This window comes from Perca flavescens, chromosome 1 (assembly GCF_004354835.1).
Source record: "Perca flavescens isolate YP-PL-M2 chromosome 1, PFLA_1.0, whole genome shotgun sequence".
In the NCBI taxonomy this organism is placed as follows: Eukaryota; Metazoa; Chordata; class Actinopteri; order Perciformes; family Percidae; genus Perca; species Perca flavescens.
In genome coordinates, this window is record NC_041331.1 from 38,668,338 (window position 1) to 38,691,226 (window position 22,889).

Here is a 22,889-nt window from a genome sequence, read left to right on the forward strand (position 1 = left end):
TATTTGATTTTCTCTATATCGCTTAATTTGTTGCACTAGGCTAACGTTAGATTGTATTGGAACGAAGCAGCACTTTCTACGGTCGAAAATCACAGATAAAGGCTTGTGAACCAAACACCACCCAATCGGACATGTTTCAGCAGTCATGCCACCCAGAATTAGGGAGAATTTAACAAATTGGCAGCCAAGATGACATCTTTTACTGCCGTTAGCATGTAGCTACTATAGTTAGTAGTGGACAGTAATAGAATATAGCAACACTTTCTACTGTCAAAAATAAAGGCTTTTAAACCAAATATTGCATCACTGTAAATTTTATGCAGTAATGTGACCCGGAATTAGGGAGAATTTAACAACACTGGCAGCCAAAATGACACAATTTACTGCTATTACCATGTAGCTATATGGGACAATGTTAACACCGCAGTAACTTAAAAAATAAAAAACTCTCCAGTTCTGCCTACTAGGGAGCAGATGACCAATCATAGAAAGTCGGCTTAGAGTTACGTTAAAACTGTTGAAACCGGAGTGTTCAGAACAGTTGGAAATCTTAACGTTTTAAATCAAAGGGATTTCTCTAGAATACGTTTACCTCATTATTTGAAGTTTTGGACACATTTAACATGAAAATTCGACATTATGACATTGTAGATATGACAGAAAATACGGAAAAGCATAATATGTCCACTTTAAAATAACCTTAAATGCAGCTTTATCACGGTTTTTGAAGGCCTGAAAAAGCTGCATAAAATTGGTTATTTACCCCACACTAAAGGTGTGATTTAGCTTTAAACACTATACTTTAACTTACTACTACATTACTTTACTTTATACACTACATACTTTACTTTAAGGGTGAGCACCCTTGTTGATGTCAGGTAAAGCATTCATGTCCTGATTAGATAGCCCTACTGGATCTCTCCCTGCTGTTCTACTGACAAAAAAACGACCACCTTCCCCCAGGTGGAGGTGTCTGCCGACCGCCTGTAGGGGCTGCACCTCAGCCATCTCAGGTGGCATGGAAACCCCCATCTGCCCCTGCAACACACACTGAAGGAAACAGTTTTATTTTTGGAGTGGCCGCGGGCACGGTGGCTCGTTCCCTAAGGCTTCAGTTCACTTCAGGATGAGTGGCCCTGTGGCACTCTGAGCCGGGATTAACAAGCAGAGAGCAGTTTGTCCCGACAGCCGCTCGCCAAAGGTAAACCAGTCAAACTCAGTGTCTGCTTGATTGACAAGCTGTCGGTACTGCAGAGTGCTCCTGACCCGTTAGCTGGGTGCTAACCTACAAACGGTGCATAGGATTTGATAGAAGCACGTGCACGATCTGAAATCTTAAATGCATGATGCATATCAGACATTATTATCTATGAGAGGAAGGGCTTGCAAAGCAGTGTTTACCGTGTTTCTGCCCAGTTTTGTGTCATGATAGATAAATGTAAGCATGAGTCAGCGATTAAACCCTGCACACCAGCATAGTTAATGATTATAATTCTACTATTGTTTTTTTTTATGTGCTTTTAGTTGTAAAAAAAAATGAATTGTCTCTGTAGCTCTATTCTTACACTAAACTGTTTGTTTTGCAGACTTTCCAGCAAAATACGAGCAACACCTATTTCCGCTTCAGTAAAAAGTGTTGATATCCCAACCTTATTATTAATAAAGAGCTCATCCTCCATTTTGTTTAACTGAGTTCTTTACAGCTAGATAGATTGAGGTCATGGTACAGTTTTATCACAAAGCTAATCTTATACTTTCCTCTTTTGAGCTGCACCAGTCGAACCCAGATATCCAACCCCAGAGCCTTAAAAGGGGGAGCGCTCATGTGTCAGCTGGCCCTCTTGTCACTGTGACTGTAGGAGGCACTTTGACAACAGTGATTCATGTTAAACATTTGCTCAAAACCAGCCAACCATATCAGAGTGTTTAAATTTCAAGACAGGGACAACATCTCACGGGAGCTATTCCTATGCTGTAGCTTCTATACTTACTATTCAAAACAGAGATTGTCAAACTTGCAGAAAATATCACATTGGGTATATTTCTTCTCCTGCTTCTCTTAGACCAAACTGGTGCTAACATGACATATACATATGTACGTATGAAAATTTAAGATAACCATTGCTCTGAAACACGAGGCTAAGCTCACAGTCGGCGTAGCTCTGAGAGGATTTGGGCCTCAGATTGATATCCAGCAGACTGAGGCTGTTTGTGTGAGTGCAGGACATGCAGGCAGCAGGTGCTCGGTGTCAGGATGTTTGCTCTTATTTTTCCTCAGTCTAAAATTAGGCTGTGGACGTTTTCTAGTGTCACTCCAAAGATCCACTCCAATATTCAGACAGAGAGGGAACAATTCAGCTCACGCTGCTGCTCGAGACGACCTGGTGGAAGTATGTTACTTAGTGAACAAAACCAACTACTGTAAAATGTCAATTACATTTGAATATTAATTCTCTTTTGTATAAGCTTTCATAAATTATGTGGATCAAAATTCAGATCCAATTCAAACTAGAAAACTAAACACACCTTTGTCTAATATAATCCTGGGTGCAGAGGAATGTATGTTACATTTATTGACAGTGAATTATGCTCATGACCTTTGGGTATCTTCTAATTGTTTGCTTGTAATGCTAATGACCCAATTTACTGCTGCTCACGTTTTGAGTTTGCTCACGTTTTGACTTTGCTTATGAACAGTAGCTAAATACTGCCACCCCTCCTTCCTGCAGGAACCTGGTCACCCTCCTGTATGTGTCAATCATCCTCCTTTGGGATTACTTTTATTTCCCGCATAGGTCATTTTTATATCCGATAGTCTCCTTGAGAGACTATTTTCACATGTAGTTTGTCATCATTTCAAAGCAGACTTGCCATAAGCAACAGCTTTACATGCCTTTCTATTTTCAATAGTGACGCTTGCTGTAGCCATGCAGCATCTTCAGGACCCAATTAAGAGTTTTGAAACCTGCTAATGAGCCCGTTGTCATGAGAGCTCATAGTTTTCTAAAGCCAGCTGCAGACTTGTCTCTGAGCCATTAGCACGGGTTAAATCAGTACAGTTTGGAAACAGCTGAGTACACTATACTGGGAACTAGAAGAAGAGCTCGTCTACACAGTAAATGACAAAGGAAGCAAGCACAGAAACTCTCTAACAGTATTAAAGAATCAAACATCAGGAATGTGTTTAATTGAAGTTAATTCATCATATTAAAAGTAGGGCTGTCAAAATTAACGCGTTAATTTTTGCGTTAATTTTTTAATATTTAACTCGTTAAAAAAAATTAATGAAATTAACGCAGCTCTGTTTGTTTACTTCATGTGGCGGCTGAGAAACGTAATACGTCTCCATAACACCAGGTGGCGCTACTCTGTATTGTTGCCCAAGTAATGAAAACCGGCAGCTGATTGGACGAACGCATCACATGGGTTTGTTTTCTCCGGATATTGAGAGCCAGACTGTCATGGCGGCCGTTCAGAATACGATCTCATATTGTACTAAAATAGTTCACTGAAACATGTTTCTGAAATCATTTTAAGCGAGAAATAGGCCGTGCAGTTGCTGAATCTGTCTTCATTTCATCTCAACAAAGGTCAGTTTAGAAGATTTTCGTCAGATTTTGAGAGACACGTCACCTCACTCCGCTCGCCATTTCCGGGTGAGTCCCGACTGCCCTGCCGCCGACTGAACTCTCGGCTCGTTGGAGATGAACTGCTCCTCGCCTGTAAAGTAGACGAGAGCAGGCGACAGCAGCCGGTGGCGGTGACAAAAATCTGCTCTCAAGTCAGACAGTTTGTAGCCGTTTCCAGCAGCCTTCAGCAGGACTAAATAAGCCAAATTGTTGCTGCTGTTGTTCTGAAAGATACTAAACATTCTGAACTTAGCAGAACCTTTCCTTGTTTGTTTTTTTCTTCATATTTGCAAAGTTAAATGATTTAGCATTTAAATATCCATTATTATAAGCTTCAGTCTCAATTTAAAAAAGCGATTAATCGTGATTAATTACAGCAAATTGTGCAATTAATTAGTTCATTTTTTTTAATCGATTGACAGCCCTAATTAAAAGATGTACTACGGCAGACATTATTATTCACAGGATAAAATGAATAACTGCGAAGTATAAACAAAAGACTCACAATTTGCTTCACTACCTTTTTGTAAAATCATAAGCGGCACAATAAATGTGTCATTACAACAGGATTTAAGTACATTTCCAACCTTAAGCTTGAAATACAGAGAATGGTGAAGTGATACAAAATATTTTTTTTCATAATCCAGAATTCTTCAAAGTCCAGCATGTGTTTCACAAATCGTCATAGAACTGTCCAGCTGAAAAGGAAGAAAAACAACTTATTGTATACTTGTCATACAAACATAATTAATGACCTAAATCAAATATCTATTATGTCCATAATTAATCAAAAACAAACTCGACTCTGTATTGGAACAAAACTCCTCAACATTTCTAACTGCTTAGTGAATGAGAACATCACACCATGCAAACGGCATCTCATCAAATTCCTGCTCTGACGTCTTAATAATCTATTTCCTAAGCCATAAAAAACAATGCCAAAACAGCAAGGTGATTTGTAACCTCCTCATGAAAGATTTCATTGGATCGTGGCTCTAATTTAGTCTTTTTTTAGGAAACTGACTCATTATTCATATTGACTACAAAGGATGTTTAAAGCATTTGTTTTGTTATCAAGCAAATATGACAAAAATCACGTTTACATGCCTCTTTTGATGAATAATTTGACTGTTTTGTGTCTGCTTTGCTGTTATTATATAAGTAGATTTGTGGCTGAAGACAAATAGGCTGGTGTGTCTCATCTGTCTTGCAGGAGTCTAAAAATGTTAATGGAAGTCGGCTACAGTAACGGGCTGGACCCTGACCTTTCCCAGCAGTATCCTCCGCCCTTACTGCCAAAACCAGGCAAGGACAACGCAAGGCTTCAGAAACTCAAGAAGAAGAGAGCCAAGAAAAAAGGCAGCCTTTCTCAGACGCCAATCCCCTTTCGCTCCTGTTTGTCGCCTGTCAACGAAGCGAGCACAGACCTCGAGCACAGTGACCAGTCCAGCCCGCCAAGGACACCGGATTCAGTCTACACTGCAGATCCTTCAGTATCCAGTTTCCCCTTTGACTCCTTCTACGATCACTCTGCATCTGCATTTCCTTATCCTCGGAGCAGCCCCTATGGCCAAACTGGCAGCTTCCCCCCTCAGTCCTACATAGCTCAGATCAGGACTTCTGAAGAGCAGGTGGCTCCGCTGTATGAGTGCTCAACTTTCTTATTCGATGACGTGACTCCTTTCATGATCCCACCTTCAGCTTCAACACCCCCATCACCACCTGAGCAGGTTTCAGCACCACCTCCTCCCTGTGCTTTAAATTCAAACATGACACCAAACTCCCATGGGTCAGTCACAACAGTCCCTCCAGTCACTATGTCGCAATCCAGCACTAAAATATCAACTCACAGCCTGACCCTATCCCCAGCCGCCCCCAATTGTGGCCCAGGTCCGGCACCTTCTCAGGTTGCAGATAAACCTCTTCTTCCAGCGTTGCTATCCGTTTCAAACACTCAGACACAATGTTTTATTGCCAACCAGAGGGAGACAAATGCCAGTTCAAATGACAACCCTCAGAGCCAGATGTCGTCTTGGACTGCCAGACCTACCAGTAATGGCAACTTTTTTCCAAGCCAGATGTCACCTGAGATAACTGCCTCAAAAATATCACTTGTTGAAGCAGTTAAAGAGACAAAGCCTGACACCCAACAAAGCAGGATTTATACATCAAAGGCAACATTTTATGAGATTTCTAAACCTCTCTCTATCCAAGACCTCACAGCAATAAACCCAACCTTCCAGGGAGCATCATTATCTGACATATACAGAAAGAAAACGCCTGTGTCAGTGGTGAAAACTGATCAGAAACTGAATGTGTCCACGACCCAATGTGGAAGACCTAAGACTCCCTCTTCTACACCAGCTCGAGTATCGACACCCTTTATTGAAATATCCAAACCTAACCCACTTTTATTTGCTGCTTTCAACTCCTCCAAAGATCTAGAAGCTCCTGCAATTCCCAACGAGGCTCCAAGACAAAAACCAATGATTCAAACCAGTGGTTTAAGTAAACCTCCAGCTTCCACAGAAGAACTGAAGCGGACTGATGTTAATCACATTACTGCTATCAAACAAGCCAGCAATTACGAAGAGCTAGAGATTAAAAAAACACAAAGGAGTACAATAAATCCAAGCTTTGCTAATACTGAGCTGTACCCCAGAGAGAACTTAACATCAAGTATGACTGCACCTGACTCTGCTGTGGTCAAACCAACACTAATAGAACCAGTCATCCCAAAACTACAAACAAACCAAGTCTTTGAAAGTAAAGCTTCATCTTTGCCAAAGGTCCCATCATTTTTATCCACTGTACCAACGACTTCAAATCTCAACCCTACGCAAGTGATTTCAATGCAAGCACCACCAAGTCCAAGCCCCCTATCAACCCCTTATCGTCCTCCAGTGGTTGATGCACGCAAGTCTTTGTCGTCACTATTGGAGAGCCAAATGTCATTAGCGACCTCAAAGCCCAAATCACGATCAACATATTATGGCCTTACTCCATCTGAGTATGCTGCCTACGGTGGGATTAGGACTATTTCATCACATCACAGCCCTGTACCCACCAGGGTTAGAGAAACCTCTTCAAATAAAATACAGTCAGATGTAGCTGTAGATGGATCACACGTCTCAACGTCTAATGCAACGAAACTACTCAATGGACATCAGGATCTTCCATCTTTGATGGAGGCTCCTGCTGCTAACATTTTACAACCTCCAAGGGATTCTGAGCTTCCAGCTGAATGGATCGTCACACGTAGCAAAGATGAGTTTGGGGAGAATGTGTCTGAAGCTCAAAGTATTGGAATGCAATCAGTTAAAACATCAAAGGTGGATGCCATAAAATCTGAGCTTCCTCTTGACTTGGCACAGAAAACAATGCAACAATCCACAAGTGACGTATCCACACCAAAAAGCTCTTTCTCTGAGGCTTCAATACCAATGTCTAAAGCAGGTGAGGTACACACACAAAGTGCGGCACTATTTACTATAGAGACAGCGTTAAATACAACCCCATGCCTAACTGATAGCAATGGTGCGTTGAGTTCTTTCTCACCCTTAGTGAAAGTAGATTCAAATGAAGAAACCCAGCAGAGTGCAAAAGGGATAGATGCCATAGACAAAGGTGACAATATTGAGAAAACATCTACAAAAGGAGAATCCAGGATCACAAATGCAAAACAACAGTCAGGAAAAATAGAGATAGCTCCATTCCAGTCTTACCAAACTGCTGGTGGAGTCAGTCCATCAACAGCCAATGGTCCAAACGTCCAATTCACTGTCACACCTGCTAAAGACCTAGCTGAGCATAAAGGCCTGGTTGTTCAATCTCCTTCCACAGAGTCAGAGCAATTCTCAGGGAGTGCCATCATAAATGGTGTGTTCGTTTTAGGAATACCACCAGCCACTAGTCTGGTTTCAGATAGACCACTGCCCAGTGAAGTGGCTACTACAGCTGTTTTACACAAACAAAGGGAAGAGGTTAACCAGCAAATGAAAGTGAGCAGGGGGGTTACTCTACCCAATAAAACAAAGATGCCAAAAATGTTGCCTTCTGTGGCTGCTAACACAGAACGTAGCCTTAACAAAACAAACACTGAGCCCCAATTCTCAAATGTATTCTCTAAAGAATCAATTATCACTACCACAGGATCCATTTTGCAACATGAGCCTGTCACAGCATCTGTATGTTCTGCACAGTACAGTATCTGCACAGTGTCTGCAGCCCTCCAAAGCACAAAAATCACACAACAGCTCAGCACAGAAACTAAAATTCACAGAAATAGTCAAACAGTAGGAAACAACATCCATTTTCCTGCAGAAGGTCTCTCTTTGAAATCTTCTCAAGTTCCAAGTATGCCAAATTCCCTTGCTGTTAATAATAATGTAATGGGCAAACCTACTACAGAAACAAAACAACCTGACCTCTCGGTCACTGCAACCAAATCCCCAAACATTTCAGGCATTAAATACCCTTTAGATATGACCTTCAATTTGCCCACACAAGAGCCCTTAAAGCTAACCAAAACTAGTGAGAATCTATTTCTAAACACTCAAAGTAGTATATTTTCCAGTGGCCAAGATAAACTTGTTCAAGCAGCAAGTTTTTACTCAAATTCAAGCACAGCTATAGGAGAGGCCACACAAGCAATTGAAACCTTTCTTAACATCCATGCTAAAGACGCAATACTGTCACACCAATTTAATACAGAACATAATCTCCCCACTTTTAATAACATTAACAGATTTAGCAATTCAGCAGTAGACACAGAATTGCATCCACAACTGACCAATGGAAGAATATGTTTGACTGGGAAAACACCAACAGAGAATCTTCCCAGTATACCTATAATAACAGAAAACATTCAATCAAAAGGTGTCATAGAAACGAGACCAGCTTCTAATATTTCAGAAGGAAACACAGTACTGAACATGCCTAGCAGTGAAACCAAACTGTCCGACAAACTGTCTGCCGGATTGCTTACTCTCAGCAAGTCTTCCACAGACTCAGTCTCACGTGGGCAACCAGGAGGTGTAGACGCTATTCAACACGGCGTACCAGCTGCAGAAACTGCACAGTCTAGCAAATCCAATTTGGGCAGTCATGTTCAAAGTATTCCTTCGGCTGAAAGCAAAGTCCCCAACAAGCTTCATACAGAAGTTATTTTGCCTATTATAACAGACCAAGCAGTGAGCATTAATCCATCTTTTAATACTGCACAGGTTAGTAAAACTACCGTGCCATCTAGCCCTACCATGAGGCACGTCATACCAAGAAGCCCTCAGCTGAGATTAGACAGACCTAAGAGTCGATCTGCAACAAAGCAAGCAATCGATGCAAAACCAGTTTCTGGCTCTGTTGCTCAAACAAGAATCTACACAAACTCAAAAACAGATGGTGAACTGACTGCCAACCTTCTTGCTGAGCAAAGATCATCCGAGGCATCTGCACAACAAATTACAACTAAAAACACATTAAAGGAACAATTGTCTTTCAACCAGCCAGTTATAGTCAATACATGTGTAGCAAGTCCCTCTCCAAGGACAAAAAAATCTGTATTATCTAAGATTGAGACAACAGCTTCCTCATCTTCTGGTTATACCATGGCTAACCAAGTAGAACAGCAAACCATTGCAAGTCAAATCACGTTGTCTGGAGATAATTTCCAAACCTCTGTGAATTCAGTGAGCTCTCAGACTGGAATGAATCAGTTTAAGAAATCTGTCACTGAAACAAAGAAATCGATAGAAACTAACATTCAAACTGTAAATACTCAAACTGTCCCACACACTGAATTTAAAAACCATGCTGCCACAAATCTTCACCCCCTTGCTGCAGCCACCAGAGATGCTAAAGCCCCACTTATTTTAACTAGAGCAACTACACCTCGGAGCACTACAGGAGCCTCCCCTCTACCAGAGCCAAGAGTGTGTAATACACCGATTCAAACCTATACTCCAACCTTGCCCCAGTCCTTCCAAACCCCCATCTATTTGAACCATACCACAGACACCAAACCCTCGTCTGTCATTATGAAAGACCAGACAAACCCTCCCATTACATCTCATCCAACTAATACAAATGTTCATCCCTCTGCTAAGTCAATCACAGAGATGATTCCAAAACCAGAAATAAAACCACCCACAACTAAGGACCATTCAGTCCTGACTAATAGTGCTGAGGTAAAAGTACAATCCCCAATGCACAAGATAAAAACCAGCATAGCAACAAATTCTAGTAAGGAAGGAAAACTCTCCTCTGAAACTATCCATTCTTCCGATCATGTTTTAACCAGTAAACCTATGCTAAAAGCGCAACCTCCCAATAAGCAGGTAGAATCAAGACCGTCCTCAGCCAGTTCAGAAACGAAACCTTCAGTTGTAAAAACAGATTGCTCAAAGTCTCCCCCCGATCCGGTCCAGATTAGCTTGCACACCAGTAATGTTCAGCCTTCGACAGAGCTACCAGTAGAGAAAATTTTCCCTGCAAAGCCAGCAACAGATACAGTCATGAAACCGTCCATAGTTAACGCCGCTGTGATTGACTCTGCCACTCCTGCCTCTCTGCCTCAGGCCTCAGTCTCAGTCAAAGCTCCATCCCAAAACAGAGGAACGTCACCGCCATCTCAGCAAAAACCTGGACTCAAAGACAAGGACGTTCTGAGGACCAAAACTACAGCTGCACCGATGGAAGCCCCGGCAGTCGAACCCTCCAAGAAGTCAGCGACATCAACTGCATCTTCAACTGCTGACAAGAAGACCGTTAAAGCAGACACATCTTCTTCACCCACCGAGCCCAAAACAGCCAAGAAGCTGAAAGGCCTAAAGGGTAAGCTCAGCGGATGGACACGGCTCAAGAAACACATGGTCGTTGAGCCAGAGGAACTTACGTTTCCAGTGCCGCAGGCCAAATCTCAGGTTGATTCCAGTTGCAGCAACGAGAAAACAGATAAAGATGGCGATGATAAGTCTTCAGCAGACAAATGTGCCAATAAGGAGGTGGTTAACAACATAGAAGGTCCCAAGGCGTTGAACATGTGGGACACCCTCCTTTTTCAAATGTTTTCCACCAAAGATCGAATCATGCACCAGATCAACGCCACCAAGAAAGATTCAGAGAAGAAAAAGGAACCTAAAGACAATCCAACAGAAGTTCCTTCCTTTGTCAATCGGCTGCCGATTTTGCTGTACAGCCCCCGTTTTGATGCCAGGAAGCTTAAAGAGGCGGCAGAGAAGCCACTCTCGAAAATATCAGCAGTGTTTGAAAAGGGGCTGATAAAACGCAAATCCCAGGAAGACGAACATAAGGACTTCAACAGGAAAGCAAGAGGATTTGGTTCAGCGAAAGCTACAGACACAGATACTTGACCTGATGCATAAGTATGGTTGGTGATGAGAAGTGAAAATTGAAAGATGCAGTGATAAACATACACATAAACAGTTTGTGTATTTAGTCAATTTAATAATTAAGGTTAATTTTATAAATCAGGGCTGCAGTGAGGAGGTTGATTTTTCATGAGGAAAAACAGATTAAAAGTGTCATTGATTACACACTAAAATAAATTAATCCGTATGTGAAATATACAGTATATATCAAATTTAGTTTATCAGTTGTGGTTGTTGAGGATGTATAGGTTAGTCTATAAGTTAGCTGTTACATCTTTTTAAAGGTCAATATTAATAATAATAATTATTATTATTATTATTATTATTATTATTATTATTATAATACAGGAGTAATACAGGTGTGCTATCTGTGCATAAATCAAATGGGATGGATGTGACAGAAAAGAAACAATAATGCGAAGAAAGAAAGGAACATTATATACTGAGTAACTTGGTCAGTTTGTTTTTTTCATTTGATGATGGCTTAGACATAGTGTTGAAAGCATGTACTGTAGATACTTTAATAGATGAAAGATTGTTTCATTTGTCATGCTCTACCTTTTTCTATTTTTCTAAAACAAGTAAGGCTTTTAGTGTACACAGCTGGTAGGCAGTTTTTAATCTCTGTAATAAATAGGGCTTTTACATTCCTGGAACAACAGGGCAGATGGATTTTAAAAGAAGGAAAATGAAGATGGATGAAGCACGAAGGTCCAGTCAGAACAGATTAAGACTTTTTGCAAGTCAGGTATGGATGGAAATGAAGCGGCAGATGTCCGGGCTTACGATCAGGCCAAGAAACTACAATCACACAGGCTGGTACATCTTGGGGCTGGGCAATAAGGAAAAAACACTGTGATACCTAAAAGTTCTTCTTTTGATGCCAGTTTACATGATTGTATATTATCTGCCGAGGCTTATAATGTAGGTGCTTTGGGGATGTTTAACTTAGTTTTAAGCGGCTTTACGGATGGAAATGTCAGGTCTGTTTATGGTTGGTCCACCATTTGGGTCTTGGCTGGAAAATCTCAACTATTGGATGGATTACCAATACATTTTGTACAGCCATTCATGGTCCCCAGAGGATGAATCCTATTAACTTTGGTGATCCTCTGGCTTTTCATTTAACACCATTTTAATGTGTCCATCCAATACTTTACAAACCAATACTGGTTTATGACTAAATACCTGCAAAACGAATCACATTCCCATCAGCCTCAGCTGTACTTTCTGTTCGGTGCTAATTAGCTAATGTTACCATGCTAACACACATGACTAAGTGTTTTTTGTGTTATTTTGAGGACATACAAAGCCCAATCCCATCCAAAAGTCAAATTCTTGTTTCATCATTTCACCAGTGTTGTTTGAAAACTCTCCACTTTTATCCGTTTTGATGATGTTAAGGACTCCAAGCTCCTCTGTCAGTTGAGGAAAGTCTTTAAGTGAAATGCATTGTCTTCAACTTGCATAGGCAACTCTGAAAGTTGGAGATCCAATGTTTTCCTCCAACATCGATTATATGATAACAACATTTCCAGCCAGTGTAACAAATAAACTCAGTGATCCTTTCGGTAGATTGTAATTTCCTGCCCGTCGGAGCGTCCAGGACTTGTGAACAATGTTACTGAGTTTAGATTGTAACTAAGATGTAGAAGTGAATACCAATGAATGATAAATATGATGATGATGATCAAGAAGATAATGATGATGGTGATGGTGATGCGGCCTGCTATAGGAAGACAGACTAAAGGAAGATTGAGTGACAGCTGGAGAAGACGGATGGGTGTGATGTTTCACAGCTTAGGAGGATTGTGATGCTGCTGTAGCAGATATTAGCATGCTGTTGTTGATATATTGGATTTTTAAAAATGATTGTTTTCCCCTAGATGACCATCATGTTATGGAATTTATTTTAGGTAGGGGGGAGTTTACCCCCATAAGCAAACCACAGCCCCGTTTATAACACTGATTATTGGACTATAACATGTTTTTGTTTACTGTGTGTTTCTCAAAAATGCATAAAGTTGAATGTGAAACTCATGTCTTGTATTTCAATTTTTTTCACAATGCTGTGGTTTGCACCTAAAATATAGCAATAGCAATTTCCAACAGAACCAGTTACTCTGTAGTTTTAAAAGGTGACACATCACAGCTCACAGGTCCTTGTTAAAGCTAAAGTGCGTAGTTTCTGTCGCCCCCATGATGAATTCTAAGTAATAACAACAAAACTGTCGGTGCCTAATATAATCAACTTGTCTTTACATGAATACCATTACATTTCATGCCAGTTTTGCAGATAAAAGTTAGAACCAGGTGCAGAACTTAAGAACAACATAGTCTGTAAAGATGAGCCACATTTTAACATTAATAACTAACTAACTAATTTACCGTAAATAGATTGGATAATCATAAAATAAACGCCAAAAGGAGGGTATTTGAAAGTCATTTTACATAATTTTTGTGTGTTTTACATCTGGGAAATCTGTACTTTAACAGGGAGTTCTTGTGGATGGATTGGATAATCTTGTGAATTTACCAAAGAGAAACCGTATGAAAACAGCAGTTTTCATTTCAATTATGTAATTTTAAGGTATTTCTGCATTATTTCTTAGTTTTGATAAAGATTTATACATTTCTTTAACATTCTAGAAATGTTTTATATCAAGAATTTGTTTTAATTCTACAATATTTAGACTGTTAAAATACAGAAAATATTTACAGGAAATTTCTGTATTTAAAAAAAACAATTTTTCTGTAAAATAATGTAAGGTTTTTTTACTGTAATTTGACTTTTTACCATATTTTTACAATTGTTTTTTTTACAGTGTACTGATAATGTTAAAGTGAATTAGCATATAAGTAAATATGATAAAAGAAAATAAATAGCAAGTAGCAACAGGTAACATATTAAATATGTCTAACATTAAAAGTATTACAATCTGAAAAATGAATGAAGGACGGTTAATGGAACTGTACCTGACTGGCAGTTGGTGTCTTCACTGCAGTCGTTGTCCACATAGACCTTCTCATACTTGCCGTGACCCGTCACCACAAACTTATATCTTTTAGCAGTGGAGCTCTCCTGAAATTCAGTTGATAAAACAATATTTATCAGAGAGAGATTCACAAACATTTACGCTGTAACTTCAATGTGTTTCCACCATATTTTCCAGTTTACATCTGCAGGTATTTGATATTTTTCTACTCATCTTAGTTATTGCTGCCTAAAAATGACAACTTTCTACCAGTTAACAAACGAGCAGCAGTTTTAACAAATTCTTCAAAACTTAGATTTGAGTTTCATTTTAAATATAAAAACTAGAGGAGTCTTGTTTTTGTTTGTCTGTTTGTGTGACTGATTTATTATTTTTATTTTCATATACAGTACAGGCCAAAAGTTTGGACACACCTTCTCATTCAATGCGTTTCCTTTTTATTTTCATGACTATTTACATTGTAGATTCTCACTGAAGGCATCAAAACTATGAATGAACACATATGGAATTATGTACTTAACAAAAAAGTGTGAAATAAATGAAAACATGTCTTATATTTTAGATTCTTCAAAGTAGCCACCCTTTGCTTTTTTATTAATAAGGAAAAAACTTCCACTAATTAACCCTGAAAAAGCACACCAGTGAAGTGAAAACCATTTCAGGTGACTACCTCATGAAGCTCATTGAGAGAACACCAAGGGTTTGCAGAGTTATCAAAAAAAGGAAATGGTAGCTACTTTGAAGAATCTAAAATATAAGACATGTTTTCAGTTATTTCACACTTTTTTGTTAAGTACATAATTCCATATGTGTTCATTCATAGTTTTGATGCCTTCAGTGAGAATCTACAATGTAAATAGTCATGAAAATAAAGAAACACATTGAATGAGAAGGTGTGTCCAAACTTTTGGCCTGTACTGTATATCGGCTCTCATGATGTCCCTGAATGCAGCACATTTGTTAGATTAGAGATTATGAAAAGAACTTCTCTCAAACAATCCAAGTTTTGAGCCTGAAAAAATATTAAAGGAAAGGATATTTAAAAGAATAGCCAAAACTTTAATCAGTGTGCTTGTGACCCATCAAAATAAAAATGATTTGTAGTTCTATTTCATCCCTGCTGCCTGCCAGAGGCAGTTCTTAGAGCACTGAATATTCCCTTTGCGCATACGCAGTTAAAGTATGTATACCAACAATGTCACATGTGACCCCTGGATGACCCGAGAGAGACTATATTTTCCGATGTTTATAGAGTCACAATACCATCTTCTGTTAGACAAAACTATGTTAATTTTTCTTTACAACTATTCTGAAGTTTAGGAAACATCTGGATATTTTCATCTGTTCAGTGCTCTAAAAATTCTCCAGATGAAAAAATCTGAGAAGGAAAAGTCTTCTCTTCTTTGTTCGAACTGATCCAAATGTTTGTCCACACTAAGGCCATAAACTGTGACAGCGGGCTCACAAATAGACATTGCCTCAAGGATCAAACCCAAACCTATCATGCTTCTTTGTTGCATCACTGTAGAAAAACACTGTTATCCAAATTTCTTTTAAAGAGAAGCATCAATCAAGAGACTTTGGTGTGCAAATTTGTACCTTCCCTTCCCTTCCAGAAGATAATGTGTCACCGAGGTTCTCCCATAAATTCTTCTTGTTTGAAACACCAAAAGGTTTCATGTCCTGCAAATATAGGAACACACAGTACACGTAAGTACACGGTTTGTCATCTCTGCAGCCACAAGGGGGTAGTCTTTCACTGTCTGCCCTTTAAAACTGAGTGGCGATGATTTAGACCAGATGAAAAGAGGCTGGGTGTGGTTGCATGAAGCTGAGAGGAATGCTGTCAGGAAGTTAGCAGACAGACAGAGAGTTGAGCAGAAAAGTTGACATAAAATAAACAGCTGTTGTAAATCTCATGTCACAGAATTGAAACTTGTTAGAAAAAGACCAGCTCAGGGGTAAAACATACTTTATGAGTATTGCCAAACATACCCACCAATACCGCAAGATCATGATGCAAAGAGAAGAAGAAGAGAAGACAATCCTGGTTCATTCAGGGTAAAAATTGGACTCACTGCTGGTCTGGAGGGCGAGCTGCACCTGCTACCATCTTCACTTCCTTTCACCCACTGATTGATGAGATCAGCCACACCGACTTTTAAACCATCTGCATCCTGAGACAGAGAAGAAGAAATATTCATAATTACTGTGAAAAGAAACCCATCTATTGTTCATGTAATACTCTAAAAAAAAGTTGTAATGCTACACCTGTCCTTCAAGAATGCAAGGTAGCAGAAAATGTCAAATTGTCCCTGATGCAGATCTTCACTTCACACAAAATGTTGTTTAGTTTTCACGCGGCTACTTTTATTGAATATGTTTTGAGTGACCACACAAAAAATATGATTGTAATGCATTGTGTGCACTTTAAGTTTGACTTCTCTTGTCACGTAGTAACTAGTTTTAAAAAACTGCCTTCACACCAATTTGTATTCCTTTTTTTGTGTACATTTTACTCACAAAAAATTGTGGATAGTTTTTTTTTTTTTTTTTTTAGCTGTGACCAGAAGCTCTATAGCTCGCTCTGTCGGTTGGTCCACATATTTTCCCACCCTTTGGTGGCCCTGGGAGGCTAAAATTTGGCATGGAGGTCATGTGTCAGTGTGAGGTTGTGTGTATGTGAATACAAAAAATGAAAATGAAAAACAAAAGGCGTGAATTCGCAATAGCTGCAACCCACATCTATTTATATATATATATATATATATTTTTTTTAGAAGACAAAGAGGAGCTGAAATTAAGTAGTAAAGTTAGTTAGGAGGAACAAAATGTGGCTAGTAGAAAATCTGATTTAAAAATCTACTAGTCGAAAAAGTTAATTGAAAGCCCTGATTATATGGCGGAAAACTTCATCATTAACCTTAGATGGTGTGACTGAGATTGTGTTTTGGTTCCAGGCTTCTCCGGCCTCAAACAGGCTCTTCTTGGAGGAGACGGCTTCAGTGGGACTCATCAGGTCCGGCAGCAGCTGACTGGCTGATCTGCCTTCCTTTGAGGAGACCTGTGAAAAATAAAGCGAGATTCAGGAAGTTTGGATGTAACATTGTGATACACTGAGACACCGTATTTGAGTATTTTCCACCTTTTCCAAAGGAAAATACCCATTGAAAAAAGAGAGTAACTTAATAGGGTTTTACCTCAAGAGCATGTGTGTACTGCTCCAGTTTCTTGTCAATCTTGGAAACAGCAACAGGTGGCAGCGTCTTCTTTATGTTGCTGGTGCTTTAGCAGAATAGATAAATGTCCAGTTAAGTCATGGTGAAAGCATATTTCTGTTAGAAATCAAAGTCCAGATGCAGCTGTTGTACAAAGGACATATTTTTGCTGCACGTCAGCTAAAGAGAAAAAGTTTGGAAATAACAAATCACGTTCCATTGATGCAGTGTGTCTTGCTTGTTCTGAACTCAGTGGGTGAATTAAACCCACAGAAGATAACAGTTTTCTGCAGTTCTGATGTGTTGTCGGAGTCAGTGAAGCTTAATGTCAAACACACACTCACCTTTTCCTCAGAGACTCGGTTCTCTCTATTATCTGAGGAAATAATGAAGACAATCTATGATTGGAATTATACTCACAGGAATTATACTGAAAAGACACACTTGGGAAATGACCAACAGTAACACAGACTTTTTATTGAAGCAGGCTGCAGTTCAGATCTGCAAACTGGCACAAATTTGTAATTTATTTATACAGAGCAAGGCAGAAACTTAATGTTCTCTTAATGGTTTGAGGGAGGGGTTTGAGAGAACATTAAATCTGGAACATTGGTTAAATTAAAATGAGCTGTTTGAGCTGTCAAGCTAATTTAGTAATTTATTAATCCTGGTTCAAGAGACGGGGCCTAGTTTTATCACATTGGAAGTCAAAAAAAAAGAATTAAACAGATAAGACAAGTTGGAAATAAAACTGTGTGCTAACATTAATAAAATTAGGTTTTGAATAGAGATTAGAATTGATTGTAATTTATTCTGCAAGCCAAAAACACAACAGAAGCAGAGAATTGTAGAATCTCTAATCTTATGGCAACTGCTGACCTTTGACCCTGACACTCACCGTGCATTTACCGTCTGTTGAGACTCTGCTGTTCACTTCATCCTGTAAAGAGACACACAGTGCTGAGATATAGATTACTGCTGGCACCAGCAAATGACTGTAAGTACAACATGCAGCACCTTACTCTTAAAATTAAAGAGCCCCTATTATGATTTTTGTGGATGTTTCCCTTTCTTTTAATGTTATTTTATGTATGTAATAGATGTATACATTTCACACCTTTCTCTCACAAGACAGTACTTTTTCTCAACAGCCTGAAAACGGCTTGCCCATGTTCCTGTTTGAAATTCCTCTATTAATGATGTCATTAATTGAGAAAGCCAGCCCAGTTTTTCAAATGTGCTGCCCATAGGTGCTGCCTGAGCAAGCACAGCCCGCCCAGTTGTTTTTCACCAACTGCAAGACCCAGGCGGACCCAGGGCATGCTGGGAAACGCCTGGCTCTCAGCTGATCTAACAACAACAGATTGGTTCAGAATCGACTCAACATGATGACGTTTATAAACGTTTTATTGATTTTGAATTGGAGGGATTTTAACTGCTATTTGTCTGATTTAAAGGCTTATTCTGTACAAACCACATGTTGTGTGGCTGATAGTTACGTTTAGAAGTCAGAGAGACTAAATCTGTTCTGATTACAGATCATCTACAGTGTGTTGTTAATTAAAATCAGCAACAGATCGCATGTGGAGCATTTTGACAGCTACTCTGTCATAATAAAAACAACTGGAGACTGCGTACAAGCTGATATATGGGTCTGATAACATTTTATTAAGTCGGAATCGGACCGAACAGGATGTGAGTATTTATGTGACTTCCTGTTCAGCCTGAAGGCTGCTGGAACCAGTGGAAAACTGTCCGACTTGACAGCGGATTTTTGGCACCGCCCCCGGCTGCTGCCGCCTGCTCTCGTCCACTTTACAGGCGAGGTGCAGTTAATCTCGAACGAACCTAGAGTGTTTCAGGTGGAGGCGCTGCAGCCATGAGCACAATGAGAAACATTATATGTTTTTTGAACACCAAAGCATGTAAACCTATTTTAAGAGACCCCAAGAGTACAAATATGCAGCTGAAAAGGAGTGTAATAGGGGCTCTTTAACTTCAGTATAAACAGTCGTCATGCACAGGACTTACGGGGTAAAACTGAATGAGGAGTTTCTGGAGGAACAGCGGGGAGCGTGAAAGAGACAAAACACTTTTTAGCACAGTTAACATGACACAACACGAAATCATTTCACCATCAGTGATTCATCACATTGATTTAGAGGCAGTAGCCACACAATCACTTTAACAATCACTTCAATGACTGGCAGCCTCTGGAGCTGACCTCGATCCCTGATCCAACACATTGGTAAAAAACGGCACATCAGCTTTATAACATGAAATGGGAACAAGGTTTTAATGTTTCAGAACAGAGTGGCAACATCCTTATTGCAAACAGAACCAATTGGGTTCATGGGAAATGTAGTTTTAGAGAATTCAGTTCAATTCAGTTAGTGTCAAATCATAACAGGAGTTATCTCAGGACACTCTACAGATAGACTATGTCTAGAACACACTTCATTTATAATTTGGTAGCTGGCATTTGGTGCGACAGTGGCAAAGAAAAACTTCCTTAAAACAGGCAGAAACCTCAGACAGACCCTTACTCTTGGTGGGGCAGCCATCTGCCACTGCCGGTTGGGACACAGAGACAGATCCAGAGATACAGAAAATCTCCCTAACTTTCAAACTTTACGGAAATTAAAGCATGAACTATGCCACTGTGTTATCAAGGAAAATACATATATCAGATCAGGACTTTGTTCATCTGTAACATCACAGTCATTTTTAGGGTTTCTATTTCGACTGCAACATTTGCTGTATGTGGAGAGATGAACTGCGTTAGCAAAGGCAGATTATCAATTCATAAACTGGGTTGTTAAAAGCTGCTGCAAAATGGCCGCTCTAAAAAAAATTAGTATATGTTGTTGCAAAAAACGGATGTTTTATGGCTATTGTTCCTTCAATTTGGTGAAACAAAAGCATTATTTGACAGAGGCTGCCAGTCATATACAGTACATAACAGTCACTTGATGCTGGCTTTTTGAATCTGGAAAACTTTATTATACAGACCCCCTTTGGTTTGCTGAGATACCTTGAATGTCGGGCTCATGGGACCGTAGTTTAACAGCTCCTCGCCTTCGCTGCTGCTGCAACAAGGGGCTGCAGATCTTCTGTTCACCTCCTCACTCCTCCTTCCCTCCATTGAGCTCTAGGACATCACCAACATACAAATGTCAACAAATATTACCAATGTCATACTCAGAAGTCTGATCAATAGGAAAAAAGTCAGTATGAATGGTATTATAAATATCTTATCATGTTACAATATCTCTCCGTAATCTCAAGTTTTCGTAAGTACCTGTTAGTGTTTTCTTTTAAAAGCATGTTCATGCTGTGTAATTTGGTGGCAAAAGACTAATAAAACACTAACAAACCACTGGTGCTAAAAGTAGGAATGTATTCCTACATCTTACATCATCAATGCATCATTGTCTGGCTGCACGCCTCATTTCAACACCCCGCGAGCCAAAGCTGCATTCTTTGACTTTATTACTTCCAGATTTGAAGCCAATTTTTATGAACTGTGAGTTTTCCAATAAGTATGCATGTGTTTGATGAAATGTTTTAATGACACATGAAGAGAAACGAAAAGACAAAAGAGTTTTGGTGTTATGTCAGCACACTACTGCTTAGTAGAAGACGTATTTTATTAATAATAAGAGTAAACGTCTTTATAACACCACACAATGTGAAAGAGTCAGACATAAGTAACAAAATACATTTCAGAGAGCTGTAAAAAAAAGGTAAATCAGTTTTCAAGATACTTTGGCGTCAACGAGAGATATTTTGGCATGACAAAAAGTCAGGGAATCTTAAAACTAATTAATATACATTTCAATATAATTAATTCAATAACATCCTCCAGTCAAAATATCCACATAAACATATGGACAATATTTATACATATAGGCTATTATATGATTATTAAGATCTGTGCAATATATTTATTTTTATCACAACCATGTTGGTTGTTGAATTCATTTTTTTTGTTTTTAAATTTTATACGGATGCGTGCAATATGCACAGCTGGGAGGGGCTTTTGCAATTTTGTTGTGTTCATTGTAATATAATGACAATAAAGACTTCTTATTTCATCTTATCACAATCTGGATGGTCATTTCAAACATAACTTGGGGGCGACTAAGATGATGGACGACGGAAAGACCAACCATCTGAGAAATGTCATTTAGGTCTGGGAAAAAAAATGACGGATACTAGTGATAGTAGCACTAGAGGTAGTAGTAGGCTAAAACAGTAATAGAGACAAAGTGCATCCTGTCAACTCGGAAAGCAACGCCCACAGGAGGGGGAAACAGTGCTGCTGTGTGGTGGGATGCACTCCCAACAATGTAAAGAGCACATAACTGTCAAACCGAAAAACTGAGCTTTTATGACGACAAACGTGGATGCAGACAATAAGACGTGAGGAATAACCAGGAAGAATAGGTAGACTGTGGGATCCTGACATTAACCTAACAATATGCCCAATGTTACGTTTTCCAGCAAGCATTTTGTTACCAAGTCAAATTATCCAAATGTCAGTTTTAGGCTAATTATATTTCCTGTAAATAAAGGTAACACGTGTAACGTCGGACACATCGGATCCCACAGCTTCCCCGTTCTCTCTGTTGATTCCTGACGTCTGTATCCACTTTGTATGTTCGCGTGTATACGTGAACGGTATTGTCTTTCTACACTATCTTTTTAATAAACTGTCTGTACACTTACAAAGTTTTCAATGCTTCGGTTTACATGTATGGACCCTCATTATACTACCGTGGAAGTGTGGTGCTATTTTGAGCCTTGTTAGTGGTGTAGAAATAGTGATTTCTTTTTACTTTACCCGACGACTAGCGTTATAAGCTAATTAACGGTTTGGGCTAAAACTTGGTCACATGCGATTAGCATGAAAACATATCCCAGAGAACAGTTGAATCGGTCCACATTTGTTATTAACCCCTAAGTTCATTTTGCGCCAGATTTCTCCTTTAAGTTTTAGGTTCTTTACATTGTTGGTAGTGCATATCACAGCACAGCAACTTTTAGGCATTATTCTGTTGTTTGCTAGCAGACGGGATTGACGAGTAGGCACCTCATGCAATACAAGTCAATAGAGAGCAGAGAGTTGTTTTCCCTTCCGGTGGGGGCTGGACTTAAATGCGCTCTGTCTCTATAGCAAGAAAGAGTATTATTGAAAAGCAAACCTTGTGTGGCATCTTGTGCTGCTCCCCCTCCTCCCCCTCCTCCCCCTCCTCCTCCCTCCTGAGGTGGAGGTCGTCCTTCTCTTCATTTGTGAAGCTCAGTTCTTCTTCCTCCTGGTCATCTTCATCTCTGGGGCTCTGTTGGCTTTCTGCTGAAGTCCACTCCCTCTGCAGAGTAGCCTGCATCTCTTTTACATCCTCCTTCTGCTCCTGCTGCTCCACCTCCCCATCCACCCTGCATGCCCCTCCGCTGTGGACGAGATGATTTAACTGGTTAATAAAGTTAAAGCTATAGTGCCTAGTTTCTGTCTCCCACATCAGGAATTCTAAGTAATGACAACCACACTGTTGGCGCATGCACATGACACAAGCCTTCCGTGATCGTGCACCACCCCTACCCTTCCTCCACGCAGTTACTTGTAACCAAGGAGGACACGGAGGATTAAAAAAAACC

General features: G+C 39.7%; 2 protein-coding genes across 3 annotated transcripts; one reads left to right on the plus strand and one right to left on the minus strand.

The window, feature by feature from the left end:
• The first annotated feature begins 1,086 nt into the window (after nucleotides 1–1,086).
• Nucleotides 1,087–13,057, plus strand: LOC114548035 (mucin-17-like). 2 transcript variants are annotated; one of them, XM_028567825.1, is made up of 3 exons: nucleotides 1,087–1,201; nucleotides 4,843–7,085; nucleotides 10,205–10,467. In XM_028567825.1, the coding sequence occupies exons 2-3, from the start codon at nucleotides 4,853–4,855 to the stop codon at nucleotides 10,381–10,383; spliced, it is 2,412 nt and encodes an 803-aa protein (XP_028423626.1). In that variant the 5' UTR covers nucleotides 1,087–1,201; nucleotides 4,843–4,852; the 3' UTR covers nucleotides 10,384–10,467. The 2 variants fall into 2 exon arrangements, with proteins under 2 accessions (XP_028423626.1, XP_028423540.1); XM_028567739.1 differs by having other exon boundaries at nucleotides 4,843–13,057.
• LOC114548150 (caldesmon, smooth muscle) lies at nucleotides 3,997–22,465 on the minus strand. Its single transcript, XM_028567951.1, has 11 exons — nucleotides 22,439–22,465; nucleotides 20,266–20,382; nucleotides 19,263–19,286; nucleotides 18,130–18,171; nucleotides 17,576–17,607; nucleotides 17,214–17,298; nucleotides 16,937–17,077; nucleotides 16,092–16,190; nucleotides 15,613–15,696; nucleotides 13,994–14,099; nucleotides 3,997–4,327 (listed from the first exon to the last, which is right to left on the minus strand). The coding sequence occupies exons 1-11, from the start codon at nucleotides 22,448–22,450 to the stop codon at nucleotides 4,302–4,304; spliced, it is 768 nt and encodes a 255-aa protein (XP_028423752.1). The 5' UTR covers nucleotides 22,451–22,465; the 3' UTR covers nucleotides 3,997–4,301.
• Nucleotides 22,466–22,889: the final 424 nt, after the last annotated feature.

What these genes read in the sequence shown, in the direction of transcription:
- LOC114548035 (XM_028567739.1), top strand. Translation starts at nt 4,853, where the DNA reads ATGTTAATGGAAGTCGGCTACAGTAACGGGCTGGACCCTGACCTTTCC.
- LOC114548150 (XM_028567951.1), bottom strand. An exon ending in TCTCAGTCACACCATCTAAG is followed by an intron (nt 16,191 to 16,936) that starts GTTAATGATGAA and finishes TCTCTGTCTCAG; the next exon opens with GATGCAGATGGTTTAAAAGT. An exon ending in AGACACCAACTGCCAGTCAG is followed by an intron (nt 4,328 to 13,993) that starts GTACAGTTCCAT and finishes CTTCCTTTTCAG; the next exon opens with CTGGACAGTTCTATGACGAT.